The 24,664-nt window shown below is 36.3% G+C and overlaps 2 protein-coding genes across 2 annotated transcripts; both read left to right on the top strand.

Annotated features, from left to right (window-relative positions):
* Nucleotides 1–131: 131 nt before the first annotated feature.
* LOC135079050 (protein aveugle) lies at nucleotides 132–1,974 on the top strand. Its single transcript, XM_063973681.1, has 3 exons — nucleotides 132–292; nucleotides 402–515; nucleotides 675–1,974. The coding sequence occupies exons 1-3, from the start codon at nucleotides 254–256 to the stop codon at nucleotides 855–857; spliced, it is 336 nt and encodes a 111-aa protein (XP_063829751.1). The 5' UTR covers nucleotides 132–253; the 3' UTR covers nucleotides 858–1,974.
* A 3,063-nt stretch (nucleotides 1,975–5,037) lies between these two features.
* Nucleotides 5,038–24,645, top strand: LOC135078746 (uncharacterized). Its single transcript, XM_063973304.1, has 4 exons — nucleotides 5,038–5,250; nucleotides 11,549–11,592; nucleotides 23,721–23,881; nucleotides 24,504–24,645. The coding sequence occupies exons 2-4, from the start codon at nucleotides 11,566–11,568 to the stop codon at nucleotides 24,643–24,645; spliced, it is 330 nt and encodes a 109-aa protein (XP_063829374.1). The 5' UTR covers nucleotides 5,038–5,250; nucleotides 11,549–11,565.
* The last annotated feature ends 19 nt before the right edge of the window (nucleotides 24,646–24,664 follow it).

Raw genomic sequence — 24,664 nt, 5'->3', positions numbered from 1 at the left:
ACTAGTTCACTAGCGATACCGGTAAAAGTACCGGTATCACTATCCGTGAGCTATGCTACAAGTCTGCTCTGCAGCTCAAATTAATATAGCTCGAGGCGATATCTACTCTGTGGGATTGTCTGTGGCTCTGTTTCCGTAAATGTCAAAGTTGTCAAACCGATGTCAAATGATACGAAGAAAACAAACAGAAACATTTTCGTAAGAAAATAATTGTAACTCTACTGATTGCCTGGAATTGTTTAACACCCTAAAAATGGTTGAAGAATCTAGTATGAATTCTAATAAACCTAAGGTGAGATAACTATAAGAGATAGTAATAGTTGGTAAACATTCACAAGGTTATGTTTTACATGTATTAATGTTCATGGTAATAATTTCTATGTTCCTGAACCTTGTTCTAGACGAAAACCACCCGTCCTAAAGCTGTATACTTATGGACAGAAGCAGACGTTCAAAAATGGCTCCGCCGTCACTGTAGCGATTACTATAACCTTTATTGGGAGAGGTTTCATGAGGTGAGTTTGCCCACCCATTTTCATCAATAACCGCTATATTTAATTTTCGTACTTTTTGCCCGCTAATTTGAACACTGGTTAATAATTGTAATTCAGTTTTAATACCATTATTTTATAAATAATGTAAGTATGACTAATACTTGCTTTGTTTATTCACAGCACGATATAACAGGGCGCGCCCTTATCAGGATCAATGACAACACGCTGCTCCGTATGGGCATCACCAACAGAGAGCATAGAGATGCATTATGGCGTGAGATCCTGAAGCTTAGGTTAAAGACTGACATTATGGAAATCCGCGATCTGGAGCGACGTCACAACTACTTCAACTACGACTTGTGACAGGAGGCGCTGGTCTCCAGCTCAACGGTCTGCCAACGATGTGCCCTAGCCTTCAAGCGGCTATTCAACAGAAACACAAGTGGATACAGTGCAATTGGACACCTACTTCGTGCCTTAATAATTATACTAACATTAAATAGATTTTTTGCCAGCAATAGATAACAAAATAAAATGTATGTTTCAGTTTGATGTTAAATTTTATTATTAGTAGTTAAATGTTTATACACTGAATTAGAATTTATAAATATTGCATAATTTATAGTTAGATCAATAATTATAATAACTGCTTGTGATGCATGTATGAAGATCAAATTGGGAATTAGATGGTACTTGTATGTATTCATAATAGAATAAATTGTTTCTATTGATTGTTACTTAGACAAAAAATGGAAAATACCCTATTGAATAAATTGTAAGATTTTAAGAATGAGATGCTTATGTAATAAATACTTAATTAAAATCTGGTATGAAGGTTGTGCCAAAGCCAAGCGTTGACAAAATTCCAGCCTGAGAAAAATCCTATCTGTTATGCAATCTAATTTAAGTATATTAAGGTGACAATAATAATAAAATCTTTTTTAAATTAGAAAATATATCAATGAAGAGTGTTTATCTCTGAAAAACCATGTCAAAATAATTTGGGTAATATTGTTATGTTATGATATTTTTATTTGCAAAGACATTCCATTGAAGGTTATCCTACTCTTAGTAATATAAGTATAACAAAATGTGAGGCAAAATTAGGCTTAGTACCTCAAAATTACAAACACTGTATTTTATACAAGTTTCTTATTATTTGGTTTGGGCAGGAAAGACTGGACCACTGAATTAGTATTTATAATGTAAAAAAATAAAACTGCAGACTAGCTTATTAAAGCCCATTTTTTCTATGTGATGATCTGCCGAGATGACGATTACATACATAACATTACAAGTTACAAAACCGTAGGTACCGAGAATGATATGTCTAATCGATATCGTACTTGTCTACAACACTGGTTTTAAATGAGTCCGAATGGTTAAGAACCCTGTTTTAACTGTAAAAAAAATATTCAAATACCAATTTAGGTGCGAGTAAATACATGATATTTATATAAATGATATTGTTTTATTACAAGCTTTTATTTTTTGTTTTTTTCCACTCGACCTGTATTTTTAAATCATGATTATTTTCTACTATTGGCGCGGGCAATCCGCGGCATGGAATGCAACTCGATTAATTTGAAACAGGCGTAGAAATACCATAGTAGCCCACCATATGTTTCGTAATATAAATAACATCGTATGCATTGATCTCATTGTCGTGCCAGGAACTTTTCGGTGTAACTCAGAAACTTTCGCCGTACTAATAATCATGAATTACCTAATATATCAATTTCTTATTAGATTAATTACTGGGTTATTGCCTAATTGGTATTACGAGAGAGTAGGTAGTGTCTAAAATCTAGATAGCTAAACTTAGTTTTTTAGCGTGAAGTCTACTTAACTACTAGAGATGAGACGTATTTACTAGAAGAGATCCACACACTAGGTATTTTACAGTACTAGGCGGCACCTATTCCAATTTTTTAAATACTTGATCCACCTAGTGTTTTATTTTATTTTTATACCCTACCAGCAAAGTAATAGAGGTTATTATTGCGTAATCCGTAGTCGTGTATTACGCGCACCTAGTATTTCTCGCTAAGCTTATGTGCGAACGTAGAGATTCACTCCGTCTCTGTCTGACCAAACAAAGAAGAACGGTCATCTGTGACCCAGGCCCGACAGAAACGAGACATACCTCAGTTTTTTTGTCATATCTTAATTAGTTAAATTATATATTTTTTATATTCGAAATCTATGTATAACACCAAATTATTACCCTTTGTTTTTGTTCAGGCGTCATACAAAAACTAATACTAAATGCCTATTTATCACCAAAATTGGTAAATGTATGTACCTAAATAGCTGCTATGGAATGTATCAAGGTGACCTGGAGATACAGCCGGATTATACAGTGTGGAAACGAGAAGTTACAAAATCCAAAAATTCAATGTTACCAGTTTCCATAATCTGTAACCTATTTATTGGTACTATTTGAAAGAGCTCGTGAAGCACTTTCAGAATCAGTAACTTGTTTTTCGATATCTTGTATAGTTTAGAAATAATCGAGTGAGATCACTTATCGTTCCATATGTATAACCACCCTGTATAATCCGGCTGTATCTCCAGGTCACCTAGATACATTCCATAGCAGCTGTAATAGACATTTAGGTACATAACATTTACCAATTTTGGTAATAAATAGGCATTTTGTATTAGTTTTTGTATAACGCCTGAACAAAAACAAAGGGTAATATTTTGGTGTTATACATAGATTTCAAATATAAAAAATATATAATTTAACTAATTAAGACGTAACAAAAAAACTGAGGTATGTCTCGTTTCTGTCGGGTCTGGGTTTTTTTTGTATGGGGCGTGACCGTTCTTCTTTGAGCGCGACGAAGCAAACGCACACAAACGTAGTCAAACCATATTCATGTAAATAAGAAAAAATATGTAAATATTTTTATGAAATTGATATCTTTTAAATACGCCAACTTTTAAGTTGACAGTCCTAAACCTGTTGAAGTATGTAGGAAGGAATTATTATTCAATTTCAAATTGCATTATTCATACTACGGTTGTATCTTTTCAAAGAAAATTGTATTTTAAAGTCATATTACGTGTATTAGTCCGCACTAGTCGCGTCAAGTATGCTAAATTACTACGTACTAGGTGGAATAGGTATTTGGATCGAGTATTAATAAATACTAGGAATAGGTGCACCTAGTATCAAATTTACCTAGTATAACCCATCTCTATTAACTACCTAAAACTGTCTCATCTGTGCCTAAAACGTGTGTTTTGATTAAGTAGTTATTATCTATTTTAATAACTTATGTTCACGTACAAGAACTTTGAAGTCATTCACACGTTTCATGTTTTAAAAGTTCATAAAGCCATTGAGATAGGTACATACGAGAAAGGTAAATAAGCCAAACCTCGTCTTTCCCATGTAAACTTAGCTAGGTATATTTTGGTAAAAAAGTAAAAAAAACGCCAGAGCGTATGTATTGAGGCAAGTGGCCAGTGGCAGGCGCGGCTAGTTAGTCGCAGACGACCCAAAATAGCCATTTTAATGACCCTCCTTTGTTTATTATTCTTCCTGTACCCCGACGACTTGTGCCAGACCAGACACAAAATATCATAATCCTGTTATAAATCCGGCTCGGGCCGAGTGGAACAAAAAATTTACTTTAGCTCCGAAAGAAACTTGAGTTTGTAATAATTTCGATATCACTACGGAGCGAAGACTTACTTACCTACCCTACATACAAAAACGCAAGAGCGATCAGCGAAGCGATTTCAGAATCACAAGTCATGCTTCTTGTGCTAGCCACTCAGGATCCCCAGTTTAGGATTGTATGCAATATCACAGCCAAGTCCCTACACTCTTGTTCATTTTCGTAGCTTTTGAAAGCGAGTCGTAGACTAAGGAAAGACTAGCATAAAGCAAGTCATTGTTGAACAACATCGTCGTTTAGAGTTCGTCTTAGAACTCCAAACAAAATGAAATCCAACGGTTGGGTGGTTATGAGAGTTTACCTACCGTTGTTTTCAAAATAACAGCATATCATTAGTTCGGAATTGCAAACAGGCCGTTTTCATTCCAGAATGCACCTATACCTACCATATGGTTATTACGAAACCTACCCTACTTACATCTTTTGAAGTGCATTTAGGTACTTTGCTCAATATTTATCCTTGTTTTTCTGTGCTCTACTCTTTGGCTCTACTTTAGAATTGTTCTCCCTGCCTGTCCTTTCGGTACGCATAAATAAATGGTATGATAGAATTTTAAATGGCATTATCTTACTGCCTCCTTTAGCCTAATGTACCCGAGCTTTCAGGCTACATAAAGGCATCTTTGCAGCGGGTTAAAATGGTTTCAGGTTTTGGGAACAGTTTTGATTCTATCGCCTATTTGCCAGCAAGACAACTGGGAATAAACCCGTTATTCTAACATCATTTTATGACACATAATATGAACAACAAACGTTCGCGCCATTAGAACCATTTGGAATGGTCTGCTGCCAAATTAACTCCAAGAAAATGTCTAGCAAATCGCAATCTCGTATGGTTATTACGAAATGTTCATCGCGCGAAGCGGTCAGATTGTATATGCTTAATTTTATTGTGTCAAGCGTCAGTCTTGGTGCGGCATAGTTAGGAGTTGTGCGCCGGAATCGCGCGCGTTCATTTTGGTTATTTTCCCGCCAACATTTTTGACATTTTAATTTTTAAGAGTTCAGACTTTGGAATACAAGTTGTGTGGTTAAGTGACAAATATCTGTGATTTTATGATAAGGTGGGACTTTATTATATGTACTAAAATACTTCTAAAGTTACTTATTTTAGGTACATTTACTTGATTAACTATAAAATATTAACATTAAAACCAACATTTTTCTGTAGAGCTTTATCATGATATTAATTAGCAAATCATTTCCTGTGAATAATAGAAAGTCTTGGAAATATGTTGCTACAAAAGTAACTTAAGTTTCACGATGCTTGGGTAAGCTATAACCTCATACTTAATCATTGGACATTTTCTAAATAAGGAACATGTGAAAAGGGCGGTAAGAAGTAAAATTGCATTCCCCAAATAAACTCAGATTTACTAAAATTACAAGGCATTGTCAATTTTTGCCTAAAAATAACAGTTCTTCGAAGATCGTGTGCAGTAGTCATGCAGTACCGCGCGTATACGCGTGTTCCTGCCAAGGGGCGTGCGCCCGCGCAACCATGATTTATCGGCCACTGTTAAGCCACTTGAGGTCAGCTGACACTATTTAAAAGCTAAACTGCACAAATGCATTATAATCTTCTTAGCACCAGCCCGTATGTTGTCTCGAAGTGGTGGTAGGGCAAGCTATGTACTTACTTATATTTGTGACGTATACAAGCGCCCTGGAAAAGGCTTAATATGTAGGTACATACTAAACACATAAATGATTTAATTTGTATAGAAAAAATAAATTCACAAAAATCAGGGAACCTTTCATTATTTGGGGGATATAGTAAAGTAATTTACTGGCACATGTAAGCTAATTATTTGGGCAAGTAGGTCTGTACCTAACTTGAATAGAACTATGCCTGAACATAAGAGTACCTACAGAGAAAGTTTGAACAATAAATTGGATCAGTGCTGAGAAGAAACAGCGAAAGATTGAAGAAAGTCATGATTCTTCAAGCCTTAGCAAATAAATCCAAAAAATTAAATAAAACAATGGAAGTAACTAAATGTAGGTAAAACATAGCCGTATGGCATCAGTATTTTTTGTACTTTGGCCGGTATTCCTTCTTCTCTTGATCAAATCCTTCTTTTGATCAAACAACGATTAAAATAATATGTGTGTGTAGCTGTATAGAGGTAGAGCTGTCTAATTTTAAAATGAAGGAAATCTAATTTCTGTAGTTATTCTGTTATTACCATTATTAATTACGAACAACTTAAGAGTTATCATTTCAATATGATGTTCGGTATCGGTAATGTCCGAAGCTCGCATCCAACACGGCCGCATGAAAAGGCACTTGAATTCAAAACTTGAACGTAACGACGCTTTGCAGGCGTCTTGCGCCTGCGCCTATTTGAGTGACGGATAGCTCGTTGCCGTTGCCGACAACTAAACGGGCGGTTTATCAAGCCGATACTTGCAGACGTCTGCCCAGTCATACAGCCCGAGCCAAATTACAAATGCTTCCAGGTATTAGGTGGCATCCCCGATTGATTTATGGACACTAATGCGTATTCAACTCGTAATGTTAAAGTTCGAATTGGTTCATCGGTTCTGTGTTCGTAACATCTTTCAAAACATCAAGATAGAGCATCTACTTACATAACGTTAAATGAATCTAACTAAAGCATTTAGTAAAGGTCCCTATTCCCTTACCTTCAAACCAAAGATATCGACCCGAGTCCAGACACAGCCACTAATCTTAGAAAGGCATACCTGTTCTCATATAAACATGTCTCATGCCCATTTTCACCATCAATCCCTAATTTTTAAGTAACCCCTTTGAAAACAATTCCTGTTATATGTGTTACCGTAGGGGTCACTTAAAAATTAGGGATTGATGGTGAATGTCAGTAAATTAATATAGGAAGGTACTCACCCTTTTAATACACTTCCTCATTTTTACCATGAATCAGCTTTCCTCTAAGCACGTGGATGCTCACTCACAAATCCTCGGAAATTCTTTGCGTCATGTTGATTGTATTAGGAAGGTACACGTAAAACTAAAGAAGTTCGATGAAACTATTTGCACGATAGTGTTATTAAGACCAGTCAAACTGTTCCAATACAAACAAACACGCGGTTCTATCCAAATAGCGGTAGATCACTGTAATTCTCGGACAAGTCTAAATAAACCGAAAGCTCTATTAGTCTGTTTTCAGTAATATGGAAATGCCCGCAATAAATATAGGCTTGCATAGAAATTGATTTAGTAGGTACCTTTATTTATGAATCATTATTTGATCACAATAACTGAAAACAAGCAGCACGTTTTTATAATTAATGATTGAGTATTTTAGGAAGCACTTATATGCTCTACTTACATGATTCACTTTCTATTAATTTGACTAACACACAAGCAACTTAGTACGACCGGGTAGGGTAGGTTACAGCAATTGCAACTCTTCAGCTATACTACTGCCTACCCTACCGTACAAATAGGCTTGTTAGACGTCTAAATGCCACATGCCAACGATTACATTATTTAGCTACAAAGCGCCTAAAAATACCCACAATTTTATGATCACACGCAAGTATACTGTTACATATTATTACCGCACGCGTGGCGAATGTTTTCGTTTTTACCCTTACAACAATAAACTGGAAATTCGCAATGGTATTGCCCGGGGCATATTTTGACGTGGCCCAAATGGTTTTTGTCGTTATGCAGCGAGGGCACGTTTATTTACACATTGGCAAGAATTCAACGCGATTTGATTTACAATCGGCAGGATAACAACTGGAGCCTAAAACAAGAACTGCTGTATCGAGACTGGTAATATTGTTTAACTTTTGAAATTCAAAATATTTAATTATTTTATGGCTCTTGTTGGGAACTTAAAATACCTACCTAAATGAAGATATTTGTTCTTCCTGATAACAAAGTGACGTACGATAAGTTCGTTCGTCCGTTCATTTTAGCCAGTTCCCAGATGACGTCCACAGCTGGACAAAGGCCTCTCTCAAGGATTTCCATAACGACCGGTCCTGCGTTTTCCCGCATCCAGTTTACTTCTCAGGGCGATAAGTATTTAGTTTAACAGGAATAAAACTTACGTAGGTATTTCTTCGCCTTCTTACAAGTCTCATAACTATTATGCGAAACTTTGATGTTGATATTTAACTGGAAGAGCGTATCATATACCTGTCAGATATAAGCAAGCGTGATGGACGGCGTACACAACATCTTTGTTCTAGATCGGGTTTAGTGCGTCGTAAACGTTGCTCCGACGCAGATAAAAGGCGAGAGTTTCATTATACGCGATATTTACGAAGTTTTCTCAAAGATTCAGGGGTCTTCAAAAGAGGGGAAACGGTCAAATGCTCCAGAAGATATTTTACATAAATAAATCTACTCGAAACTAGTTACTAAGTAAGTAATCAATTGATTGAGAAAATGGGTACTACTACTACTACTTTATGTTCTGTTCTCTAGCTTAGGTGATTCACATGTTACGAGTAAATATTATTTGGAAAGTTTTTGAATAAAAAAACCAGCAAGAGACTGTGAAGTCAGACAAGTCGATGGCTCCTACGTATACTGGCGTAAGTGAAAAAAGTAAATTTTACAGGAGAGCCATTTTAGTGGCCAGAACCATATTTTTGGGTCATATCTTCTGACCTACTAAAACGAATTTATTGAAATTTCACATTTAGCCTTAACATGTAATGCTTTTGCTACTGCTGTTATCAATTTTTATATTTTTCTTATATATTTTGAGATTTTACGCATTGCCCTTTTACGTCGTCACATTTCTATAATTTCATGATTGTTAAACGTAAAGAGACTTAAATGACAACATAAATATAATATTTTAAGCGATTACTCTCTTTATTTATGCATGTAATTATTTTAATTGTTATCATGTGCTATATCAATAATAAATCAGTTAGAAAAAGTTGTTTAATGTATCGTTATTACGTTTTAACGCAAATACGCCCATATACTGTGCTCGAGATTTAGTTAGGTCTTTTAACATAATGTGTCATATTTTTAAAAATTATAAATAACTTGAAAAAATCGAACTGCCTAAGCGGGAATTGAACCCACGATGCCTTAGGCAGTTCGATTTTTTCAAGTTATTTATAATTTTTAAATTAGTTTGAGATGCGACTCTTAACGCTAAAAATTAAATAACTATATAATGTGTCATAATTTATAAATAAAACAATTTGCTAAATATTTTCATGGCTTTATTTAAGATTTGGATTATAAAAAATATATATTTATGTAAGCAACTACTCGTATAGATTGACGAATCGTATGATTGGGCTTTATACGTGGCGTAGTTTTGCACATACGCCTATTTGCCTAAAATTTTATTTTGTATCTAATGAAAAAAAAAATTTTTTTCTTACTGACGTTATTCGCTGGGTGCGAAGTACTAGGTGGGGGTAACATAATCTATCGCAGCGCTCATGGTGGTCAAAAGTAGAAATAATGTAAGCTCTGTCATCAGATGTATCTGTCAATGGCAAAGCGATTCTACTTAATACATTTTAATATCATTCATTAATTGCATGAAAAGGGTCCTACTGGGAACTTAAATAAAAGAGTGGACTGTATTTCGATAGGACTGTTTTAATAGGCGTTTACAATTTGGAAATAACTAGACTATACAACGTGGTAGTACAAAAATGAGTCACAGTAGTTGTTGTGCACAGATGTTTGCCTAATGATGAGAGCGTGAATTATTGAACTCTGCCCTTGTTTTTTTCTTAATTCTTCTACATCTCGGACTTGTCCAGCCCAATACCAACAACTTTCCTTTAAATACGGTTTGTGGTTGGAATTTGATATTGTAACACTCACAAACCCGGTCTTCAAAACAATACTCATTTCGATCTGAAAACGATATTTAATTTATTACTAGCGATACAGGAACATTTAAATATATTTACCGTTATAATGAAACCGTTAAAGTAGGTTTAAAGAACATTTATTTCTCATTAAAAACATTACAGTCACTTACATGAGAAATTAACAAATTTTATGTAGGTAGATAATTTACAAGTTGTCCAATAGCCAGAACAAGCAGATGTACTTCTGCGGGAACCGTCCTAACAAACCTGTACTTACTTGAACTTTGTTGTACATACGTTTACACTCAGTTTTCTAGGTTGACATTACTGTGAATAAAACTAAGTTGTACAAAGTAGCTTTTTCTTTTCGTTTTACTGTAAAACTACAACTATAAATGAAGTAAACAAACCCTGACACAATCAAAATTAAACACACTTTTTGGACTTACCACATTTGATTTGAATGACCAAAATGATTTCAAAACCTTTTTTCCACCCAAATCGTGGTATCACAACAATTTATTAGTTGAAAATATTTGTTATTTTTTCATTTCGATATTTTTTCACAAATATACGACCTAAATGTCAATGTGACAGAGCCCACAAAGTTGTGGACGCTAGTTGGCGCTGTAATCGTGCACAGAGCCAATAGATTAGAGCAAAATGAAATCATTGCTTAAATAATTGGAAAAAGGCGTAAGCGGCAGTTTCGCCTTTATACGTAGGAGCCATCGAAGTAGGTAAATCGACTTTTTTCTATCTATAGCTCTACCAAAGTCTACCGTGTTAATACCTATTAAATAATGCCAGCTCTGTGGTATAATTTAAGTGCTAAAACTCTAAAAGTGAGGCTTTTAGTTTCTTTGAACTCAATGGAAACTGAACCATTCTACACTTAAGAAGTTATCAATAAACAACATCGTTGCGACTCTCAAAACTTTTTACAGCCCATTTTCTCATCTATTTTTGTCTCATTAAAGTTGTTTGATTGCTTCCTGGATTTAACCCAATTTATCAGGAAAATCTGGAATCACTGGTTTTATTTAGACTTCATTTCAACCTCAAGATATTATGACTCGTGGAATTCGAAATCGGCGCATCTGAACCAACATCTCGCAATGTTGTTGAATGAAAACGGCGGCCCCATTTTTTAAGTCACAGAAGTCACGTTCAATTAAAAGTGTTTTCGAATTCCTGGGGAATAACAAAAGCGGGATATTTGGCATAATTCGTAGCGACTCTGTAGTCATTTGTCACATTCAATTCATTTCCTAGCTTTTAATAGTTTGAAGCAGCTAGTCGTATTAAAACTCATTTTATTTTTGAAAGTAGGCTTTTAAAAATCAGTTTTATACGTCCCAGTAATAATCGTACCACTGCTTCGGAAAAATAAATAGGCCAGTGCTAAGAAGATTACTAGATGACTTAATTATTGTGAATTGAATTTGTCTTCAGTGAAGAAACTTCTTATATCCAATATTGCGCCGCATGCCCTTGCTTGCTTTGTGTGCCTTCATAGCCTGTAAATGAAACCATAATTAAATAACAATTTCTTTTTCGTTTCAGGATTTTGACAAAGCATCATGAATAAGAAATCACATAAGAAAAAGGTTAGTTTTTTCTCACAAATTAGGCTTTAATAGTGCTAATGTTGTTAGGTTCAAGTCGGAATCGTGCATGCGCAGCGCAGGAAAAGATGGAAATAGTCCTGTTTAAAACGATTCTCAAAAAACCAGCAAAAAAAAACTATGTTTAAGGTATAAATTATATTCGTTTAATTAAAAACACAAACAAAACTGTTATCACGGTTTAGTGACATGCCACACACGGATTAGGGAACAGGAGAAAGGGTGAATTTGAAGGATTGGAATAAGTAGGCCAAATATTTATATAACAGGCAGAAACAATTACCTAGTGCATATTAAGTTTGACTTGCTAAAAAAAATCGATTTACACACTGAAGGAATATTTAAAGGAACAATTTTTAGTTGAAACTCAAACTAAACATCCTCTTAAAGCCGTTTTCTTTGCACCATTGCTGCAGCTTTTGAAAGGACAATGTTCGTTCTCCATACATTGTTCGCCTAAGAACCAACAATTTTGACATATTACTACCCGAAAGCGAAATAATACGATTCTGTGTGTAAGAACAATGATTCCTGATGGACACTTGCCATAAAATTAATGATTAAGAATATTAAATCACAGCGATTTTATAATATGTCGTTTATGACAACATGGCGTCTAATGTATTGTGTGAATATATGAACACCGATTCGCGAAAAATGTTTTGTATTGTCGTCACGCCGAGTCGCAGCCAAATAGTATAAAATAATAGAACAAGTTTTAGAAATACAACTCGGCATTCCACTTTTATAATATGCCCACATATTGCACGTAAATAAACAACATGAATCGTAGGTTGTTTCCACCCTTGTCATCTGACACATGAAATAAACTCCTATTGTATTATAGATATCGAAGCCGAATCGTATATAATAATAGAATGGAGATCACTCGGAGTTCCACTTTTATAAAATACCTACATATTGCATAAAAATAACACGAATCATGAGTTTTCTTTTCACCATTTACATCTGACACGAGATAACAAACTCCTATCTCCATGACTACCGTCGTAGTCTATGCCAAAGACTACAATATTTTAAGCAAGAAGTTTCAAACCTTAGCGGCTACGATAACCCCTGGGCCACATACATCATGATAACATTCGGTCGACACCGGAACGAAGTCTTGCGATTATGCAAAAAAGCATCGTATTCTAGTGCGGCTATATCACGTTCAACCGGGGTTTTAATTCGACTAAAGTCCTGACTAAAGACTGGAGGAAAATACGCCGCATTGTATGAGCACTTCGTGTTCGTTAAAGCGGCTTCAGATCTAGAGCCCACTTAGTTTTTTTTCCAATAATATCCGCAAGTAGCGCTGCATGATCTTTACAACAAAAACGGCAATAGTTATTAAGGTGCCAAAATTATATGATTACTTTGGCACGGTATTATACACGTTCGAAGATTTGTCATTTTCATTCATTTCATCATCATTTCAGCCACAGGACGTCCACTACTGAACATAGGCCTCCCCCAATGACTTCCACATCGCACGGTTGGTAGCGGCCTGCATCCAGCGCCTTCCCGCTACCTTTATCAGGTCGTCGATCCACCTTGTGGTGGGTTGACATTGCAGAATATGACTTTTGATAGGTTCATCATAGAATTCGGCGGGGATATCCTCATGGAGGAAGTTCGTAAAAGGGCGGAACAAGATCTTATAATAATGCAAGGCCGAAGCTGTAACGCGCGTGCTCCTACGTGTAATCCGGCGAGTATGCAATAAATAGTAATGTCTGGTAAATAGTGGTAATACGTATCGTTCGTTCGTTCGTTTCAGCCGAAAAGACGTCCACTGCTGGACAAAGGCCTCCCCCAAGGATTTCCACGAAGACCGATCCTGCACCGCTCGCATACAGGCACCTCCCGCGACCTTCACCAGATCGTCGGTCCACCTAGTGGGAGGCCTGCCCACGCTACGTCTTTCGGCTCGTGGTCGCCACTCAAGAACTTTCCTGCCCCAGCGGCCATCAGCTCTACGAGCTATGTGCCCCGCCCCGTCTATGTCTATATGCGCTACGATTACAGGGTATCATTTTGCATAGTCGCAAGACTTCACTCCGCTGCTGTCAAATCAATGTCGCATAATGTTATCGCAATGTCTGTGGCCCTTGGCCAAATCACAGAAGCCTATGCGAAGAAAGAGCACTTGACGGTCATTCTCACGATCAGGCGTTCTCAGCCTAATTACCATATCATTTTTGAAATTTGTCTTAATTGACTTAAATGCATTTAAATATAAAACACATGAAAAGTACGAATTTAACAATCGTAAAGGCGTCAAATTATTCAAAGCGGTTTTCGCGTAAATGAGATCCAAAAATTTTATGGTCACGGTAATTAGATAAGGCTAATACTTAATCTAACGGTAATTAGAAGAGATATGTAAAATAGCAAAAAAAAACAACATCTTGCATTGATAAATTTGTACACAAATATATGTACATATAGCGTCATAAAAAACGCTGTAGGTACCTACACTTAATAACCCTTTGCAAAAAGAAAAACATTAATTTCTATTATTTATTGTATCAAGATATTTTCAGTATACTGCAAGAATCGAGGCTATAGCAGGATATTAGTTTCAGCAAGAAGGGGCTACGGGTCACATTTCAAATGAGAGCATTTAGCTGAATCAGAATCTTAATCATCATTTATTTGATTGAAATGTGGTACAAACGATTTAACGTACAGATAATGGATCAGGAGTTCTCACAAATTAGACTTTTCGGATATGCATATATCAAAAAAGTAATTAATGATATAAGTGATTTTTCCTCTTTTTAATCTATCTGCGATCAGCTATCACCCATTATCAGATTAAATTGAATTTGTAATAATGACAGTTCCAGCTCTGCGTATCCCATGATTTGTCACCTCGATTCTTTTACAATAAGTTTTTAGATTGATGCTATTCGCTTTCTCCTGAGCCTGAATGCAGAATTCTCAGAATTTAGAAGGGATGCAGCAAATAGATTTGATGACGGTCTAGTCTTTGTTTGTAAGCTTTACAGGAATTTTCTACACCTTCTTTGACGTTTAGTATCACTTCAGTGGACTTTGTAAACCAAGGTGCACAGCTCAAGATTTTTAATACTTTATTTTGAAAACGTTAAAGTATTTCTACATTTGCGAGGCTGGGTCGATGCCATATGTCTACATGGGTCTTAGGATGCATTTGTATATAGTTTGTTCTCCAAGCTTCTTCTGCCCAGTATCCATTGCATATCACGAAGTTTTTTCTATGCATAGCAAAGCAGTTAGGATGCAGTTTAGGATGGTACAAAGTGCCTATACACTCTTGTCTGGAAAAGTCCCATTATCTGTCTGTTGATTTTTTCGCTTTTGTTCTTAATGTGATCACGCCAGGTAAGTGTTACTGTTGGACAATCTCATCTTCTTAGGGCAAAGGTAATATGGATAGATTTTAATGGTATTATATTAGAATTAATTAATGATTTAACATGTAAATATCAATGATATTAATAGTAAAAATAAGTATCTGGTACGAGACATGACGTTTCACGCAGGGGCGACATCTCCTAACCTTCAACTGAGCAACTGAAGCTGAACATTAGTCATGAAATCGAATCTATTTCGAGGTTACTCTAACGAAAGCTTTTCAAAATTTTGATGTCAGATTGGAAGAAAAGTCCGTAAAGTTGTTATGCGAAAGTCTAGGTATATTTCGTATTTTATCATCATACTTATTCAATCGTGAGTGCAATTTTTAGGTAATAATTTCATACAACGGTGATTATAAATATATGGTAATTAGTACATGGAAATTATAAAACGACAGTTTTTCTTCAAAATTTCCAAAATCTGCAGCGTATGCAAATACTGTCTTACTACAACGTATGAAGGCCAAAGTACTGATTCTATTTAAATTAACAACGTGGATCTACCTTCAAAAATCGAGTTTAAAAATAAGGACATGGTAAATAGAAAAATTGAAAACCAAAGACATGGTAATTATACTCTTACGCAATTCATCGACGGTACGCCAACGCAATAGACGTCTACTTGCTAACAGGTCTTAGAACTAACTAAGGGCTCGCGCCGCGCCCGTAAATGATGTGTCAAATATTATTATTTAGGCTTGTGTGCCCAAAAACAGAAAACGTCACGGGAATTAGGACTTTCGCTCGGACAAGCAGTTTTTTAATTCTAATTATTTACAGAATGGTTCTATTGAATAGATATTTTGCTACGCATAAGACAATCTTTTGTACTCTTTAAAATGTTGAATGGAGTGAACCAAATCTATACGACATAAAAATTACAGCCAACTTTTAACATTAAGTCGGTGTGCGGACGCGTAACGGTAATTAGAGAACAGAGGTTCATGAAATTAATTAAGTCACAAATACTTAAAATAGAGGCCTATGATTTAATGCACAACTGGATAGGGTTGTTAAGTAACATATAAAAATACTTGCATTTCTCTAATTTGTCATTTTTAACGATTTAACAGCCCGGACACGCAAAAACTAGCTCATCTGAGAATGGCCGTTGAATGACAATGAAAATCAGGGTTACCATTTTGTAAGATCTCCTCACTATTGAGGGTAACAAAGTAACATTAATAATCTAGCCATTAATTACATTTATTACCTATACGAGAAAGTAAAGCAACATGCGGTTTTATTTTAATTTGTAAAATATTTGTAACAGTTTGTTCCAAGTTTAGTTTTACAACAGTATTGCTGTTTCAGCTGTCACTGTGAAGCTTTGGGAAAATAAATAAATAGAAAAAATATTAACATAAATATTTATTTAAGTTTTTATGTTCATTATCATAATATGCCAATTTAAGTTACACTGTGTGACAGTCTTTGACACTAAACAAACTCTTCAGCTTAATAATACCTACCTACCTACAGGGCGTTTTTATAGTTACTCTTGCTGATGAAACAAGAAGGGTTGATTCTACTACTGAAATACAACTACTTTTCTTACAGGACCAATATCAAATTCTCAAAAAAATTCACATCCTCGTGATGGTGATAATTTCTATGGAGAGGTTTTTTTTTATATTCGGTCTCTTGGGATAAGTTATTCCATTTGAGCAGTAGAATTAATCCTTTTTATTTGATCACATATAAAAATAACACAAGTGTTTAGGAAAACTTCTTCTTTGGTATGGTATCACCACGGAGTTATAATGTCGGCAACTCTGTATCACTGACTTGTAGCTTTCAAACAGTATGAATAATAAGGGCACCACATTGGTTTTCTTTCTGAAAAAAGGCTTTCACTTTTAGTACTAACCCTTTAGCACTATTTCATTGAAATAAAAATACAATAAACGCACAGAAGACTGAAATTGAGTCAACTGACGTGACATTTATAATTTGTTGACATTATGACAGTTTGACAAGACTAGGGATTGAAAAAGTTTTAATTGAAAAAGTAAAATGACAATTTATTAAAACGATTCACAAGGATATAATCGATTAAAAATATTTATTAAATGTTCTGATGAGGCTTCCGGCGACTGGGACCGCAATTAACTGGGACCGCGGTCCCAGTCGCCGGATCCATAAAAAATAAATAATTTTCTTCCGGCAACTGGAACCACTCATAGATAACTTAGAAAAATATATTATTCAGGCCAAAATCGGTACAGTCATACGAAAAAAAATTCGAAATTATTTATGAATATCATTGATTCGTTCTAGACATGATTTTATACTATGCGCTCAGTAATAAGTAGATTAAGCTAGGCCATTTTTACATAATACACACGTGCAGGTAAACACAAAGGGAATTATATGATTGATTATATTATTTACTGAATTTCATATGTAGTACAACATATTTTAATGCTTATTATTTTTCCCCTTAGAATCTACTATAAATCCACTATAAATCTACTATAAGTACTATAAATCAAACGACTGAATTTTTTATTAAATCAGTATAACCAAGCTATGGCATATATTAATAATTGATGTTTTAAAATAAAAAGGATTTTTCTTCAATTATTACACTTAAAAAAGTTTCGTTTGACTGTACATTTTTGGATTTCAGTTATCATTTACGAGTGGTCCCAGTTGCTGGAAGAATATTATTTATATTTTACGGATCCGGCGACTGGGACCGCGGTCCCAGTTAATTGCGGTCCCAGTCGCCATACTTGCCTGTAGCGATTATCCAATCCTGGTTTCTACTGAAAAACTACCTCGTGGCAAGATTTTAATAAAATAATAAAATCTTTATCTTCTCTTTCACAATCTATAAAAGTTCATTTGGTCTATTATTATACATGTGCTATGAATGAGAGTTTTCGCGATTGAAAAATCCGCGAGATGGCAATACGTAGACGCGAGGTCCAAATGCTGCATGATTGGTGGATATCTGTCAATGTCATGTCAAAAATAACCAATCATGCAGCATTTGGACCTCACGTCTACGTATTGCCATCTGGCGGATTTTTCAATCGCGAAAACCCTCATTGGCATAGATTATGAGAGACTGGCAACTATACTAGGTTGATATATGTTTCTCACACTTCAACTGGCATTGGATTCAACATCGGATTCTGACACTTTTACAGTTATGATACCATGAATATCAGTTTATGGTCCTAATTATTTTTATTTTATTTACGACCTTCGACCAGTTGGACACTTTAGATAGCTTCTTGTAATAGTGTCAATATCTTTTTAGCTTTTAACGCAAATCTAGTCTTCAAAGCAGTTTAATCGATTTATTTTATTTTCAAAATCGATATTTTATTGTCTATGATGGCCGCAGGAACATCACTATACATGGACTCCCAGCAATAAAGTACGGTAATGCCTCGTACAGATTTTATCGGCAAAAATTATGGAACTTGATAGGTTTTAGACCATGCCACGCACCAAAACGTCCGGAAGTTGTAATAGTATTATAGAATAAACGTTAAAAGACTTATTTATTTAATTTTTCAATGCTTAAGTGTCCATTAGAATGAAAGGGTGCTTAATGTATTAAAAAAAATAGAAAATAATTATGATGGGTTAATGTTTTTGGGCGGTTTTTAGGCGGTTTCTGACAATGTCCTTTCATTAACTATAGTTGGCTTGTCAAATTATGACCACGATAATGTGACAGTGCGCCCTTCAAGTGCTTTGGCCATCTATGCCCAGCCTCCCCTGCCCCTGTCAGGCGGGTATGGCAGCCACTGCTGGCATCTTGGCACGCGGCGCCAATGCTGGCGGCGGCCGGCCATTGATTGATACCGGCACAGTATGCCGATTGACGTGACGTACGAGAACCCCACCGAAGATAGACTTGGGTTTTTAATTAATTCTTGTTGACGTTGAAATCGAAATTAATTAGCTAGCAAGCGTAAGGAATTGGCTCTACAATATGTAACAGCCTGTAGACAGGAAGATACGGAAAGAACTGTAGTGTTTAGAACAAATAAAGTGTCTCAGCTGATGGTACTCGTATGGTGGACAGACCACATAAAGGTAGCAGGAAGACGCTGGATCCAGGCCGCTACCAACCGACTAATCTGGAAATTATTGGGTTCAACTGTGGACATCCTGTGGTTGAAATAATTATAATGATGAGACTGTTATTATTATTCCTACAGGACTTTCAGAGATACGTGTTAAGATTTTTTATTAATCACGAATTATTAAATTGTCAGTCTTAGAATACAAATAATATGCAAAACCCGCAATCGACTGCAATTATGAGCAAGCTACCAAAATACTCCAGCGCTTGGGCAATCGGCCCTTGAATATGAAGATAGTTAGTTAGATAGTTCATCTATTTCAGGCGACGCAAGCGCATACACGCAGCTGCAAAAATGCACGGCGATATGACCACAAGGCGCGCTCATTCAGTGGGCTTAAATTGTCAATGACACATTTAACATATAAAATCCCAAAGCTATCTTTTAGGTAGTCTACCGGAGGAAGTGGTAGAGTCTTGCAAAGATATCAATAAGCAACAAGCAAAAATAAGATCGAATTTTGGGATCGATAGATTTTCAAAAAAGTTGTATTGTGAATTTGTGAGATTTTAGAGATAACCTCACAGGAGGCTGTAGAGGTTCAATAAAGTTGGGTTTCAAGTTTAGTTTCACATGAAAATAGAAAACAACCATCAACTGGTCAGACACTCCCCTACTTCAATTCGTAGCAGAGTCGCCTTTTATAGATCATTTTCTCACACATGGGGACACCATAATATCTCAACTGCTTGACCTTGCATAAATGTCTACTCCGCCTCATGTCAATTGTGACGTGACGTATTTCGGTATTTTCGGTAATAACCCGAGTAAGATGCCAAAATCTGATGCCGAGTGAGAAATTACCGGTCTTGGGCAGTTGGAGATACGCGAGGATACTGTTACAGATCTGCTGATTTATTGGAGAGATGAATAAGCAAAGCTTTCTGGCATGGACTCCATTTAAACAATTTCATGTAGGTGTATCATAATATTCTTTTAATCGTGTAAGTGAATAAGTTTGTACTTTGTAATAGTTAAGTAGGTTACTCACAATAATTAAAAATAACAATATTTTCAGAATTTCCTTTTAATTGCTGTAAGATCATAGTTACTCAGTCAGTAGGAAGGAAGCATGATTCCCATAGAAGTCTTGCATTAAATGACAAATGGACAACAAAGTTAGTCATTTGCATGGGTGCCCTTTTGAGGCCCTAAAACTGATGTGTTTACAAAATACGAGTATGATAGAGTTCTATAAAACATGTGACATATCCTAGACCTAGTTTCCACTTATCAAAGCAAATCTGAGGTCAAGCAGCCTATCGCAGACCATCTACAGGGCACATGCGCGGGAGTGCTGCCAACGCGAGGCGGCCGTGGGCGGCTCAATTAAAATGTTCGTACCACATGAAAACCAGCCAGTAATTAGATGAAACTATAAAAAGATGTGACAAGAAAGAAAAATTAAAAGCAACTGGCGATTTTAAAAACAATATCAAATAAAAGTATGAATGACTGCCCTAGTTCTCGAGATCAAGCTAGTTCTGCTTATTGACTTTTTACAGTAAGCCGACTAGCTTTTTGTTTCTTAGTGACTCCGCGCACTAGGCAGCCAATTCATGTATGAACTCTCTTGGCTGCCTAGTGCGCGGGCCCACACACCGTCATACTCGTAATGTCAAAATCAAAAATATTTTATTCAGTTTAGACCAATATTTTGGCACTTATGTTTGACTGACTTATACTTTAATCTTATGGTTTCATTAATATTATGTAGAGCAATATAGGTAACCAGCGTGGATAGTGTAAGCTGAATCCTCTATTTGCCTTTGGTAAATTCAAGAGGGTGCTTCTGCAGTAGAGACTAAATGACTGATGACAAAAGACCAATACTACATCTTTTAACTTTGATCGTTTATCATAATTTCATAATTAAAGAGGGTGTCATTTTTGAACAATTAATTCGTCTTAAACACCAATCACAACATTTTCCAAAGGCACTTAGCGAAATCATTAACAAAATATGTCACGGAATAGAGGTGCGAGATAAACAGCGCAGGTGCATGTCAATATGACGAGCGCGGCGACAGCAGCCACGCGCCAAGTGGGCGGGCATTGGCAGCGCTATTAGGACAATTTGTTGTAACTTTCCACCGCGAAACTATGTTACATCATTGTGTTAGACAGATCTTTCAATTTTGTGGATTTTAGTCAAGGTCCTATGCATGATATTAAGATGAATAAAGTACATCGAAGTGAAAGAAGCTGTCACCTTGCCCACAGGCGATACGGTACGTTAGGGGTTTAAACTTCATTATCCAAACATAATTGTAGAAAACTATAACTATGTACCAAGTTTTCTATCCTGAAACATAGTTTTTCATGCATAAATATTTCGGTAGAGTTAAGAAGGTTATTTGTAAAATTCAAACTTCTTTTCTTTGGAAATTTTGAATCAAACGGTTGATTCACAGACTAACTACTCAAACTATTTCCGAAACAACAACAGTCACAACTGTTGCTATTATTATTGCCGACATTCTTTCAGTTCGATGTACAAACGCTCTAGCTGCCGTAAACATGGCATCCTCACAAAGCGTCGATCAATCGCCGCCATTTTATGGGGTCCGAAGGAAAACATCGTTTGTGTCTGCGCTGATCGAAGCAACGCTAACTCATTTGGAAATCCGATATTGATGCGCGCGCGCCGCCACTGAAAGATTTACGTGCGGAAGACATTGATTAGAAGAATTTATTTTATGTCAAATCCGAATTTTTGTGATGTCTTCTCTTCCATTTTTACACTTAAATAAAAATGTTATATCCTTATAAACCACAAGTCACCAAATTAATTGTTATTGCCAATTTCGGTAAATATTGAACGTAAACCGACCGACTTCATAATACTATGCCTGTAGACAAAGCGACATTTACAACAATAATAGAACGTTGATAGTTTCTCAGAGCTATCGTCATGTAGAGGTGTAGGTCTTCCTTCCAGGGGAAAATAATCTGTATCATGCTGGCCGTTGATGTTGAGGTATACGGTTTATTTTGAGTAGTTTTCAGTAACAATAATTAAATCAAACTTTCCACATTCAACACGATTCCGAGCCAATAAAAATCCAATTTGAACCGAATCCAACATTGTACCGCAATGTAATAATATGTCAGCTCTTTGTTTCTGCTCGGGAACATATCTGCCAAGAAAAATAGAGGATGATAACACGACGTGACGACAGGAATAGAGACAGCCAAACAAGATGCAACCATTTTGGACTTTAGTGCGGTAAGCTTAAAGACGTATGCTGCTTTTGGAAGCTGAACGTGTCAGGACAATGAGCGAGCGCGAACTTTGTTGCTCGCTTCGCACAACGAAGTCGGTAGCCAACTTCTTGGTGAACTGCACCTGGACTTACAATAAATTAGAGCAGGTATGCTGGGTTGGGGACCTGCATATATCTCAAATAGATAAATGTTCGTATTCTGGGTAGCATCAGTCTGTAGCTCTCGTCGTAAAATGTCACTAGCCAATTTTTCCACACTCTATTAATCTAGGTAACAAATGCGAAAGTTTTTTTGTCAACATTTAGATATATGACGTCGGTCGTGAACTGAAAAAACGAGTTTGTTCTAAAATTAACACAATATCAGAACATAATTTAATTATTAAGCGGATCAGTTAAATCTATCGACTCTACATATAGCAGCTTTTTTAAGTTTAGAGGAAGTTTTAAGAACAGTTACACTTGCTACGATTTTTACGTAGCGCTGTGCTACGAAGGTCTCAAGTTTCTAATAATTTAAGTAATTTTAGTGGAGAATCAATCATGTAGTTACAATAAATTAAAATAAAGACAATACAATCATAATAATGTACCCTTTAAAACTTCGACCAATGTTTTGATAAGAAATAATTTTAATTATATCATGGTTTAATAGTACCATTGAATGGCTAAAAGCAAATTAGCAAGTAGGTACATAGATATTCCATTTTGTTCTACTTCCTTGTTACAGCTACTGCAGATTAATGTGTTTGCCATTAATTCCCTCTCGAGCTCGATACGCGTGCCCCGAGCAATGCTCTGCCAATTGTTTGGATACCACTCCCAGAGCTAATTCATACACATTATACACTTTAGGGCCATGTTCTTCAGATTTAGTAGACCTGAATATGATAGGAATAAAGTAATTTGAATTTAGGAAGATTATTTCCAAATGTCACGGCATATTAACAAAAGTGATTCTGATTCAGCCAACTCAAATGTCAAGAGTCTCATTCGCTATATGGCGTCTTATGTTCCAACCTTAACCCAACCAATTTCACGGTCACATAAATCACTGGCAGGGTTATGATATGGATTTTTACATCGGCCATTGGCAAGGCGAGTCAAGTGGCGAACAGAAATACACCTAGACAACGCCTACCAGAGCTCATTCACAACATTCGCGCGTCACCTCGGGCTCCCTGGGGCTTCATAAAAACAGTCTGACATCGTCTCCGGGCCAGCCAATGTTCCGCCGCATTTTCTGTGTAAGCTTTCGTATGTTTACGCGAATACCGTGAGATTTATTGCGAGGAATCAGAGAAACGGAAACATAAGTCATGTTTAAATATGATGGATGACGTGATGAGATGTGCGTGTTTTTGTAGCAGAAGAAGCGTGGTAAGGGCGACGCGAGGAACAAGGAAAATGTCTCCGAGGAGGAGCAGCAGGTCAGGCCGGAGGACGGGGCCGGAGCGGAGGCCGCGCCCGCGCCGCCCGCAGACAGTAAACTCTGCTACGAAGTCAAACACTCCGACGTGATGGGGAGGTATTTTAACCTAATTTATTTAACAAACATTTTATGTTTCTGGGTTCTTGTTGAAAAAAACTAATTCAATATTTTTCATATCAAACCGCGGAACACGCTGAAAGCTATTTCTATTCGTTTTATCGGTCTAAACACAACTCAATCCGCCTACTTAACCCAATGGATTTATGAAAACGCTAAAGCGTTTTCTTCCTATGATAACTGAAATATGAAAATTGACGTATTTATTGTTTTTTTTTTAACTAACGCAAATATAACATCGACATAAATTAAAGGAAACAAGGCAATTTAACCCTACATTTCAGACATTTCGAAACACTTTTACCGACATTTATTTTTGTGATAATATTATACCGAATTGCTTTATATCTGCAAAAGAATGGACAAAAAATTTAATACTTCTCAACGACAGTTTTTCCAAACTTCAATAGCGAAAACTCTACCTCTTAATCAGCGAAAGCTGACGAAAACGCAGGCGTAAATCGATACGATCTTGTTAACAGCGGCATATTTAATCTTTTGTATTTTAGTCCATGCCTAAAGACTGCTGTGACTCTGTGTTTCTCAATTTATTTATTTCCTATCCTGGATGTAGCCAATGGTTTTTGCGGTACCATTTCAGGTACCTCGTGGCGGCGCGTGACATCCGAGCGGGCGAGGTGATCATCGAGGAGCCGGCGCTGGCCGTGGGCCCCTGCGCCGGCTGCGCGCTGGTCTGCCTCGGCTGCTACCGGGAGCTGGACGACTCCTCGCTGGCTAAGTAAGGCTCCTGTCACTATGAAG

Source organism: Ostrinia nubilalis, chromosome 15 (assembly GCF_963855985.1).
Source record: "Ostrinia nubilalis chromosome 15, ilOstNubi1.1, whole genome shotgun sequence".
In the NCBI taxonomy this organism is placed as follows: Eukaryota; Metazoa; Arthropoda; class Insecta; order Lepidoptera; family Crambidae; genus Ostrinia; species Ostrinia nubilalis.
This window is presented reverse-complemented; position numbering and strand designations above follow the sequence as displayed.

Bases quoted from the DNA above. Each gene is read 5' to 3' on its own strand.
- LOC135078746 (XM_063973304.1), top strand. From the start codon at position 11,566: ATGAATAAGAAATCACATAAGAAAAAG. The intron at 11,593-23,720 runs GTTAGTTTTTTC...GTGTTTTTGTAG, and splicing joins AGAAATCACATAAGAAAAAG to CAGAAGAAGCGTGGTAAGGG. The intron at 23,882-24,503 runs GTATTTTAACCT...GTACCATTTCAG, and splicing joins CACTCCGACGTGATGGGGAG to GTACCTCGTGGCGGCGCGTG.
- LOC135079050 (XM_063973681.1), top strand. From the start codon at position 254: ATGGTTGAAGAATCTAGTATGAATTCTAATAAACCTAAG. The intron at 293-401 runs GTGAGATAACTA...ACCTTGTTCTAG, and splicing joins TGAATTCTAATAAACCTAAG to ACGAAAACCACCCGTCCTAA. The intron at 516-674 runs GTGAGTTTGCCC...GTTTATTCACAG, and splicing joins ATTGGGAGAGGTTTCATGAG to CACGATATAACAGGGCGCGC.